Source organism: Somniosus microcephalus, unplaced genomic scaffold (assembly GCF_052327205.1).
Source record: "Somniosus microcephalus isolate GS21.2 unplaced genomic scaffold, FLI_Smic_1.0 unresolved_chr4, whole genome shotgun sequence".
Lineage (NCBI taxonomy): Eukaryota > Metazoa > Chordata > Chondrichthyes > Squaliformes > Somniosidae > Somniosus > Somniosus microcephalus.
Genome location: NW_028225182.1, coordinates 9,951 through 22,182, shown reverse-complemented (window position 1 = coordinate 22,182; position 12,232 = coordinate 9,951). Strand labels below are relative to the sequence as shown.

Sequence of the window (12,232 nt, the reverse complement as noted above, 5' to 3'; positions counted from 1 at the left end):
AGCATGGTACATCGGCGAGACCATGCAGACACTGCGACAACGGATGAACGGACACCGCGCAACAATCAACAGGCAGGAGTGTTCCCTCCCAGTCTGGTCTCCTACCAGGCTTCGTGCAATAATTACCCTTGAGTGGTTCGACCCACTCTTCCCTACGGTTCTAGACCTTGGACTTAGGTGCAGGGAACTGTAGTGCAGAGAAAAACTCAATAGACCAGGTTGAATAGCATGAAATGGAGGCTTTTATTATAAAACAGTTTGCAGCATTCTCCAAGGCGGCCTTTGAGACACACGACAACGCAAAATCGTCGAGCAGAAACTGATAGCCAAGTTCCGCACCCATGAGGACGGCCTCAACCGAGATCTTGGGTTCATGTCACGCTACATGTAACCCCACCTGACGTTGGGTCATCCAGACTCGAGTCGTCGTTGGCTTGTTCTCTCCACACAGATGCGGCCGGACCTGCTGTGATTTCCAGCAAAAAAAATGTTTTTTGTCTGTTTTTTTGTTTTTCATACAGACCCCAGCATCTGCAACATTTGACCCCTTGTGACCCCACCTCATTGTTCTTTGATGTAATGTTTTCCTGACTGACCTGTTTGGACACCATTTACACCTTTGATTGCTGTGATTATCTCTCTGCCGAGGTGTGATAAATGGCAGTTAGAAAGATTACCTGTAATCATCTGACATTATTCTCTGACTATATAAGCTGTGTTTTTATGCATCTCTCCACTTCACCTGACGAAGGAGCAGCGCTCCGAAAGCTTGTGATTTCAAATAAAGCTGTTGGACTATAACCTGGTGTTGTGTGATTTCTTACATTTGTCCACCCCAGTCCAACACCGGCATCTCCACACCATGGCTACTATCGACACCACAAACTGCCGGCTCAAAGTGGAGAGGATCTCCAAGAAGATCGCGCATATCGACACAGGCATCAAGTTTCTACAGAGATGCAAGAAAGCAGACAAGATCCCGAAAGGACTACAGATCACAAACCCACTCAAGTCGACCTACAACACAGGCTACGCTGAGAGACTCTGCCGTCGTACCTCTCGCACACTCCTCAACCATCTCGTACACCAGCCCTACAGCAGACGCCGCAACCTCGAAACCGAGATGGAGTCCATGTTCTCAGACTGTGCTCAGGACACAGCAGACCAGCTACGAGACACCGCCAAACAGACGAGACAACGGAACTACGCTGCCGACATGCACACCAAGAACAGGAAGCTTGAGAAACTCGGCATCACCAGCAGCAGCAACCAAGCCTCCCCCGGTACCACGGTTGAAACCACAGGGAAGTCCATCGTCAACCTGTCCGACCACACCCTTCAACCAGATGAAATTGAAGTTCTCAGCCGAGGGCTCAATTTCTGCCCCACCACCAAAATGGACCCCATCAGTCTCGCGGCAGACACAGAGGAGTTCATCAGGAGAATGAGGCTCCGGGAATTCTTCCACAAATCCCAAGATCTCAGCAGCGAACCCAGCGAGACAATCAATGATCCGGACCAGCAGAGGGATCCGCAGTGCAGCAACCGAAGAAGAAAGAGTCAAATTGGACCCCTCCGGAGGGTCGCTGCCCTAAGCTTGACATGTATGCTCAAGCTGTCAGGAGATGCATCAACACCAGATTCATCAGCCGCACTCACAAGACAGTCCAGAATGTCACCCGAGCACAACGCAACGCCATCCACGCTCTCAAGACCAACCGCAACATCGTCATCAAACCAGCAGACAAAGGGGGAGCCATCGTCATACAGAACAGAACGGACTATTGCAAAGAAGCATACCGACAACTGGACAACCAGGAACATTAGTTACCCGCAGATCCGACCAAAGAACACACCCGCCAACTCAACAGACTGATCAAGACCTTCGATCCAGACCTTCAAAGCATCCTACGCGCTCTCATCCCACGTACTCCCCACGTGGGAGACTTCTACTGCCTCCCAAAGATACACAAAGCCAACACACCCGGACGTCCTATCGTATCAGGCAATGGAACCCTGTATGAGAACCTCTCTGCATACGTCGAGGGCATCCTGAAACCCATCGTACAGGGAATCCCCAGCTTCTGTCGTGACACTACAGACTTCCTACAGAAACTCAGCACCCACGGACCAGTTGAACCAGGAACACTCCTCGCCACGATGGATGTCTCGGCACTCTACACAAGTATCCCCCACGATGACGGCATCGCTGCGACAGCCTCAGTACTCAACACCAACAGCCAATCTCCAGACGCCATCCTACAACTCATCCGCTTCATCCTTGACCACAATGTCTTCACCTTCGACAACCAGTTCTTTACCCAAACACACGGAACAGCCACGGGGACCAAAATTGCACCCCAATACGCCAACATCTTCATGCACAAGTTCGAGCAAGACTTCTTCGCTGCACAGGCCCTCCAACCAACGCTATACACCAGATACATCGACGACATTTTCTTCCTATGGACCCACGGCGAAGAATCACTGAAAAGACTACACGATAACATCAACAAGTTCCATCCCACCATCAAACTCACCATGGACTACTCCTCAGAATCGGTTTCATCTTGGACACACGAATCTCCATCAAAGACGGACACCTCAGCACTTCACTCTACCGCAAGCCCATGGACAACCTCAGGATGCTCCACTTCTCCAACTTCCACCCTAACCACGTTAAAGAAGCCATCCCCTATGGACAAGCCCTGCGAATACACAGGATCTGCTCAGACGAGGAGGAACGCGATGGACACCTACAGACGCTGAAAGACGCCCTCGTAAGAATGGGATATGACGCTCGACTCGTCAATCGACAGTTCCGACGGGCCACAGCGAAAAATCGCATAGACCTCCTCAGAAGACAAACACGGGACACAACCAACAGAGTACCCTTCGTCATCCAGTACTTCCCCGGAGCGGAGAAACTACGCCATGTTCTTCGCAGCCTTCGACATGTCATCGATGACGACGAACACCTCATTAAGGCCATCCCCACGCCTCCACTACTCGCTTTCAAACAGCCGCCTAACCTCAAACAGACCATCGTTCGCAGCACATTACCCAGCTTTCAGGAGAACAGCGACCACGACACCACACAACCGTGCCACAGCAACCTCTGCAAGACATGCCAGATCATCAACACAGATACCATCATCACACGTGAGGACACCACCCACCAGGTACATGGTACATACTCATGTGACTCGGCCAACGTTGTCTACCGCATACGTTGCAGGAAAGGATGCCCCGGAGCATGGTACATCGGCGAGACCATGCAGACACTGCAACAACGGATGAACGGACACTGCACAACAATCACCAGGCAGGAGTGTTCCCTCCCAGTCGGGGAACACTTCAGCAGTCAAGGACATTCAGCCTCCGATCTTCGGGTAAGCATTCTCCAAGGCGGCCTTCGAGACACACAACGCAAAATCGTCGAGCAGAAACTGATAGCCAAGTTCCGCACCCATGAGGACGGCCTCAACCGAGATCTTGGGTTCATGTCACGCTACATGTAACCCCACCTGATGTAGGGTCATCCAGACTCGAGTCGTCGTTGCCTTGTTCTCTCCACACAGATGCGGCCGGACCTGCTGTGATTTCCAGCAAAAAAAATGCTTTTTGTCTGTTTTTTTGTTTTTCATACAGACCCCAGCATCTGCAACATTTGACCCCTTGTGACCCCACCTCATTGTTCTTTGATGTAATGTTTTCCTGACTGACCTGTTTGGACACCATTCACACCTTTGATTGCTGTGATTATCTCTCTGCCGAGGTGTGATAAATGGCAGTTAGAAAGATTACCTGTAAACATCTGACATTATTCTCTGACTATATAAGCTGTGTTTTTATGCATCTCTCCACTTCACCTGACGAAGGAGCAGCGCTCTGAAAGCTTGTGATTTCAAATAAAGCTGTTGGACTATAACCTGGTGTTGTGTGATTTCTTACACCTATGTTTCTATGTTTAACGTGGGGTGGCCGTTGCACACCAGCTACCACATGGGCTTTACAGCACAAGGTATCTATAAAAAGGATATAGAGGCACTGGAGAGGGTGCAGAGAAGATTTACAAGGATGATACCAGAAATGCGAGGGTGTACATATCAGAAAAGGATGAACAGGCTGGGTCTCTTTTCTCTTGAAAAAAGAAAAAAAAAAGGGGTGACATCATAAAGGTCTTTAAAATTAAGCAAAAATGTTGATAAGAGTGGATACAGAGAGAGTGTTTCCACTTGTGGGGAAGAGCATAACTAGAGGCCATCGATATAAGATAGTCACCAAGAAATCCAATAGGGAATTCAGAAGAAACTTCTTTATCCAGCGAGTGGCGAGAATGTGGAACTCGCTGCCACAGGGAGTGGTTGAAGGGGAGGCTGGACAAGCACATGAGGGAGAAGGGGATCGAGGGTTCTGCTGATAAGAGTTAGATGAGGAAAGACAGAAGGAGGCTCGAGTGGAGAATGGACTGGTTGGGCCGAACGGCCTGTTTCTGTGCTGTATATCCTATGTAATCCTCCAGTTGAGGCCGAACCAGTTCATCATCACTTCCTTGCTTTTGTCCTCTATGCTTCTATTTATGAAGCCCAGGAGCCCGTATGGTTTTATAACCGCTTTCTCAAGCTGCCCTGCCCCCTTCAATGATGTTCACACATATACCCGCAGGTCTCTCTGTTCATGCAGGCTCTTTCCCTTTCGTTCCTACCGCCTCACCTCATTCTTCCCACCAAAATGTATCACCTCACACTTCTCTCTATCAAATCTCATCTGCCACGTGTCCGCCCATTCCACCGGTCTGTCCGTGTCCTCCTGAAGTCAGTTACTATCCTCCTCACTGTTTACTACATTTCCGAGTTTCACAGTCCCTAGTACAATACAATAATACAAATCGCTTTATTGGCATGATAAGGTACATCTTATGTTGCCAAAGCATCAAAATACATTTATGGTTGGACACATAAACGCGGTTCTATTCATACAGTGTATAAACAGGTATATCCCTGAGTTTATAAATATACATTCGCCTTGTTTATATATACTCTTGTCTTAGTTTACTGGTTGTCCCTCTGTTCATGGCAAGCTGTAACATAGTGTGCCGCCAGTGTTATACAGCTTCTCTCCTCCCCCAGTAGGAATGGGAGTTTTTGGTTGTCAGTCAGATTTCTGAATTCAGGGCATATTTGTGAGAATTTTTGGTAGAAATTCTCTCTGATGCCCTGATATTTTCCACAGGCTGTGAGGAAGTGCATCTCTGTCTCAACTACTCCCTGACTGCAGTGAGAGCATATCCTGTCCTCTCTTGGCAGCCTGGTCTGCCTGTGTCTGCCTTTTTCGATCGCTAGGCTATGTTCGCTAAGTCTGTACCTTGTCAAGTATCTCACCGCACCACCACACCCTACGATAGATCCTGTGTTAATTGCGGCCATGACATAAGAAATAGGAGCAGGAGTAGGCCATTCGGCCCCTCGAGCCTGCTCCGCCATTCAGTAAGATCATGGCGGATCTTCTACCTCATCTCCATTTTCCTGCACTATCCCCATATCCCTTGATTCCCTTAATAATCAAAAATCTATCGTTCTCTGTCTTGAATATACTCAATGGCTGAGCCTCCACAGCCCTCTGGGGTGGAGAATTCCAAAGATTCACCGCCCTCTGAGTGAAGAAATTTCTCCTCATCTCAGTCCTAAATGGCCAACCCTTATTCTGAGACTGTGACCCCTGGTTCTAGACCCCCCAGCCAGGGGAAACATCCTCCCTGCATCTACCCTGTCAAGCCCTGTAAGAATCTTGTATATTTCAATGAGATCACCTCTCATTCTTCTAAATTCTAGAGAATATAGGCCTAACCTACTTAATCGCTCCTCATAGGACAATCCCCCCATCCCAGGAACCAGTCTGGTGAACCTTCGTTGCACTCCCTCTATGGCAAGTATATCCTTCCTTAGGTAAGGAGACCAAAACTGTGCACAATACTCCAGGTGTGGTCTCACCAGGGCCCGATATAATTGCAGTAAGACGTCTTTACTCTTATACTCAAATCCTCTTGTAATAAAGGCCAGCATACCATTTGCTTTCCTAATTGCTTGCTGTACCTGCATGTTAACTTTCAGTGATTCGTGTACAAGGACACCCAGGTCCCTCTGAACACCAACATTTCCCAATCTCTCACCATTTAAAAATTACTCTGCTTTTCTATTTTTCCTACCAAAGTGGATAACTTCACATTTCTCCACATGATATTCCATTGGCCGACCCCTTATCCTGAGCTATGACCCCCTATTCTAGACTCCCCAGCCAGGGGAAACAGCCTCTCAGCATCTACCCTGTCAAGCTCTGTAAGAATTTGATCCTTCTCAATGAGGTCACCTCTCATTCTTCTAAACTCCTAGCTCTCTTCTACCCCCCACTCCCCCGTTCCGTACGATGCCAGCCAACCGCCCCCTGGTCTCACTCACCGCTAATCGCTTCGTATAGGTGGCTCTGATACTCCAGGTAACTGTAGTCCTGGAAATTGTAGGGACCCTCGCACTGGGCTTGACACTCCGCCAGTGCCGTCATGTACTCCCGTACCGTGTCCTCCAGCCTCTGGATGGATTCGGGGAACTGCTCGATCTGGTACAGTCTCGTCCCATCTTCATAGGCCTCCTGGGGAGGGACAGAGAGGAGGAGGTCAGTTACATCCATCGCTCATCCCCCCACGACCAACACCCAGAGGGTGCTGTCCGTCACTAGAGGGGGGCGTTGGACTCTACGGGTCAGCCCTGGACCATGAAGGTGGGCAGGCTATTCGAGTAGGGGAGGGCAAAATCTCTGCCGCCCCTCCTCCCCACACCAAACCCTGCTCCCTAATCCAGGGGTCACTGGACAGGGATCAGGAGCAGGAACCCGGGCTGATTCACCCCCTCCCTAACCCAGGGGTCACTGGACAGGGATCAAGAGCAAGACATCAGCGGAGATTACATAGAAACATAGAAACGCAGAAGATAGGAGGAGTCGGCCATTCGACCCCTCGAGCCTGCTCCGCCATTCAATGCGATCATGGCTGATCATCCAAATTCAGTACCCTGCCCTCGAGCCTGCTCCGCCATTCAATGCGATCATGGCTGATCATCCAAATTCAGTACCCTGTCCCTGCTTTCACCCCATATCCCTTGATCCCTTTAGCCTTAAGAACTATATCTAACTCCTTCTTGAATATATTTAATGATTTGGATTCAACTGCCTTCTGTGGTAGAGAATTCCACAGGTTCACCACTCTCTGGGTGAAGAAATTCCTCCTCATCCGAGTTCTAAATGGCTTACCCCTTATCTTTAGACTGTGACCCCTAGTTCTGGACTCCCCGCCATCGGGAACATCCTTCCTGCATCTAGTCCTGTTAGAATTTTATGTTTCAATGAGATCCCCTCTCATTCTTCTAAACTCTAGCGAGTATAAGCCTAATCAATCCAATCTCTCCTCATACGTTATTCCTGCCATCCCAGGTATCAGTCTGGTGAATCTTCGCTGCACTCCCTCCATGGCAGGAACATCCTTCCTCAGATAAGGTGACCAAAACTGCACACAATACTCAAGGTGTGGTCTCACCAAGGCCCTGTACTACTGCAGCAAGACATCCTTGTTCCTGTACTCAAATCCTCTCGCTATGAAGGCCAACATACCATTTGCCTTCTTAACCGCCTGCTGCACCTGCATGCTTACCTTCAGCGGCTGGTGCACAAGGACACACAGGTCTCGTTGCACTTCCCCTTCTCCCAATCTATTGCCGTTCAGATAATAATCTGCCTTCCTGTTTTTGCCACCAAAGTGGATAACCTCGCATTTATCCACATTATAGTGCATCTGCCATGTGCCTGCCCAATCACCCAACCTGTCCAAATCATACTGGAGTTTCTCTGCATCCTCCTCACAGCACACACGCCCACCCAGCTTTGTGTCGTCTGCAAACTTGAAGATATAACATCGAGTTCCCTCGTCTAGATCATGAATATATATTGTGAATAGCTGGGGTCCAAGGACCGATCCCTGCGGTACCCCACTAGTCACTGCCTGCCACTCGGAAAAAGACCTGTTTATTCCAACTCTTTGCTTCCCGTCTGCCAACCAGTTCTCTATCCAAGTCAATGCCTTACCCCCAATCCCGTGTGCTTTAACTTTACACGCTAATCTCTTATGCGGGACCTTATCGAAAGCCTTCTGAAAGTCCAAATACACCACATCCACTGGTTCACCCTTATCTATTCTACCAGTTACATCCTCAAAAAATTCCAGTAGATTAGTCAAGCAGATTCTACCTGTGTGTGTCTGCCTTTGTTTCTGTTCCGTGATCCCCTGCCTCTCTTTCTCTCTCTCTGCTCTCCTCCTCTCTCTCTCGCACCCCACTCTTGTTCTCTCTCTCACCCTTTCCATATTTTGGTCGTCACGTTCCCCTCTCATTCACTCTCTTCCTTGCTCCCCTCTCTCCTTTCCCTCTCTTCCCCCCCGTCTCACCCCCGATTCCCTCCTCACAGTTCCTCCCCCAAATTCTCTCGCTCCCCTCCCTCCCTGTCTAACCCTCCCCTCTCCCTCTTGCCCCTTCCCTCTCTCTCTCTCCATTCCCTCTATGCGCCTTTCCCCACTCATTCCCTCTTTCCCCACTCATTCACTCTCCCTATCCTCATTCCCTGACACTCCCCTCCCTCCCTCTCGCCCTCCCTAGCTGGCTCCCCATCCCCTTATCCCCCTCACTCTCTCTGCGTCTCTCCCCTCCAGGTTTCTCTCCCTCACTCTCTTACCCTCACACCCGCCTCACTCACTGCCTGACCCCCTCACTCTCTCTCTCTCTATACCCGTCCCTCCCTCTCTGCCTCTCCCCCTCCCTTTCTCCCTCTTCTTTTCCCCACTCCCCTCCCTCACTCGCTCCCTCTCCTCCCTCCTTCTCGACCCGTCCCTTCCTCCCCTTCATTTGGCTTTCTACTCCCTCCTTCTCCCATTCCCCGCGCCCCCGCCCCTTACTATCTCCACTACTCCCTCTCCCCCACCCTCCTCACTCGCTCTCTCTCTCCTTCCCACCCTCGCTGCCCTCCTTCTCCCCTCCCTTGCTCTCTGCCCTTCTCACTCACTTGCTGCCTCACCCCATCCCTCGCACTCTCTCCCCCTCCCTCTATACCTGTCCCTCCTTCGCTACCCCTCTCTCCCTCTCCCCCTCCCTTTCTCCCCCTCCTTTCAGCTCCCTCCTTATCCCTACTTTCCTCCCTCTCTCGCTCCCTCTCCCCCTCATCTAGCTCTTTCCTCCCTCCTTCTCCGACTCCTCGCCCCTTCCTCTCTCCACCCCACCTTCTCCCCCACCCTCCTCACTCGCTCTCTCTCCCCTTCCCGTCCTCTCCCCCCGCGCACTCACCCAGTGTGGCTGGGCCTCCAGGTCCTTGAAGTACTCCGCCTTCATCCCCTCCATGTTCCGATACTTCTCCAGATTATCCAACATCTCCAGGTGATCCGGGTTCGCTGCGAAGAAAGTCTGAGCTGCAGCTGCAGCCTTATCCAACTGATTCAACTGAGGGTACAGGAAAGCGGGGGTTACAACAGGCCGAGAATCAGATCCTCCATTCCCAACCCAGCCCGATACAGGCCCCGAGCCCTGACCTCGGAGCCTGGCCCCAAACCACACCCGATACTCGGCCCTCAGCCTGAGACCCGACCCCTGACACTGACCACAAATCCAAGAGGCTGATCCCGGTCCTTAACCTCAAAATAGAGCGACTGATCTCGGAACCCAGCCACAACACAGGCCCCAGCTCCATCATCACTGCCCTCCCCCCACTCCATCATCACTGATCTCCCCCCACTCCGTCATCACTGATCTCCCCCCACTCCATCATCACTGATCTCCCCCCACTCCATCATCACTGATCTCCCCCCACTCCATCATCACTGATCTCCCCCCACTCCATCATCACTGATCTCCCCCCCACTCCATCATCACTGATCTCCCCCCACTCCATCATCACTGATCTCCCCCCACTCCATCATCACTGATCTCCCCCCACTCCATCATCACTGCCCTCCCCCACTCCATCATCACTGATCTCCCCCCCACTCCATCATCACTGCCCTCCCCCCACTCCATCATCACTGATCTCCCCCCACTCCATCATCACTGATCTCCCCCCACTCCATCATCACTGATCTCCCCCCACTCCGTCATCACTGATCTCCCCCCACTCCGTCATCACTGATCTCCCCCAACTCCATCATCACTGATCTCCCCCCACTCCATCATCACTGATCTCCCCCCACTCCATCATCACTGATCTCCCCCCGCTCCATCATCACTGATCTCCCCCACTCCATCATCACTGATCTCCCCCCACTCCATCATCACTGATCTCCCCCAACTCCATCATCACTGCCCTCCCCCCACTCCATCATCACTGATCTCCCCCCACTCCATCATCACTGATCTCCCCCCACTCCATCATCACTGATCACCCCCCACTCCAACATCACTGATCTCCCCCGACTCCATCATCACTGATCTCCCCCCACTCCATCATCACTGATCTCCCCCCACTCCATCATCACTGATCACCCCCCCACTCCATCATCACTGATCTCCCCCAACTCCATCATCACTGATCTCCCCCCACTCCATCATCTCTGATCTCCCCCCACTCCATCATCACTGCCCTCCCCCCACTCCATCATCACTGATTTCCCCCACTCCATCATCACTGATCACCCCCCACTCCATCATCACTGATCTCCCCCGACTACATCATCACTGATCTCCCCCCACTCCATCATCACTGATCTCCCCCCACTCCATCATCACTGATCACCCCCCACTCCATCATCACTGATCTCCCCCGACTACATCATCACTGATCTCCCCCCACTCCATCATCACTGATCTCCCCCCACTCCATCATCACTGATCTCCCCCCACTCCATCATCACTGATCTCCCCCCACTCCATCATCACTGATCTCCCCCCACTCCATCATCACTGATCTCCCCCCACTCCATCATCACTGATCACCCCCCACTCCATCATCACTGATCTCCCCCCCACTCCATCATCACTGCCCTCCCCCCACTCCATCATCACTGATCTCCCCCCACTCCATCATCACTGATCTCCCCCCACTCCATCATCACTGCCCTCCCCCCACTCCATCATCACTGATCTCCCCCAACTCCATCATCACTGCCCTCCCCCCACTCCATCATCACTGATCTCCCCCCACTCCATCATCACTGATCTCCCCCCACTCCATCATCACTGATCTCCCCCCACTCCATCATTGATCTCCCCCCACTCCATCATCACTGATCTCCCCCCACTCCGTCATCACTGATCTCCCCCCACTCCATCATCACTGCCCTCCCCCCACTCCATCATCACTGCCCTCCCCCCACTCCATCATCACTGATCTCCCCCCACTCCATCATCACTGATCTCCCCGCACTCCATCATCACTGATCTCCCCCCACTCCATCATCACTGATCTCCCCCCACTCCATCATCACTGATCTCCCCCCACTCCATCATCACTGATCTCCCCCCACTCCATCATCACTGATCTCCCCCCACTCCATCATCACTGATCTCCCCCCGCTCCATCATGACTGATCTCCCCCCACTCCATCATCACTGCCCTCCCCCCACTCCATCATCACTGATCTCCCCCCACTCCATCATCACTGCCCTCCCCCCACTCCATCATCACTGCCCTCCCCCACTCCATCATCACTGATCTCCCCCCACTCCATCATCACTGATCTCCCCCCACTCCATCATCACTGATCTCCCCCCACTCCATCATCACTGATCTCCCCCACTCCATCATCACTGATCTCCCCCCACTCCATCATCACTGATCTCCCCCCACTCCATCATCACTGATCTCCCCCCACTCCATCATCACTGATCTCCCCCCACTCCATCATCACTGATCTCCCCCCACTCCATCATCACTGATCTCCCCCCACTCCATCATCACTGATCTCCCCCCACTCCATCATCACTGATCTCCCCCCGCTCCAAAGTCACTGATCTCCCCCCACTCCATCGTCACTGATCTCCCCCCACTCCATCGTCACTGATCTCCCCCCACTCCATCGTCACTGATCTCCCCCCACTCCATCGTCACTGATCTCCCCCCACTCCATCGTCACTGATCTCCCCCCACTCCATCGTCACTGATCTCCCCCCACTCCATCATCACTGATCTCCCCCCACTCCATCATCAC

General features: G+C 52.0%; 1 protein-coding gene across 1 annotated transcript in view; it reads right to left on the bottom strand.

The window, feature by feature from the left end:
• Nucleotides 1-9,533, bottom strand: part of LOC147088305 (prolyl 3-hydroxylase 1-like) — a gene marked incomplete at its 5' end in the record, with an annotated part of 143,386 nt that extends 133,853 nt beyond the window's left edge. The window contains 2 exons of the mRNA XM_085977008.1: nt 6,459-6,648; nt 9,381-9,533. Coding sequence (XP_085833134.1) covers nt 6,459-6,648; nt 9,381-9,533 — 343 coding nt within the window. The remainder of the gene's footprint in view (nt 1-6,458; nt 6,649-9,380) is intronic.
• Nucleotides 9,534-12,232: the final 2,699 nt, after the last annotated feature.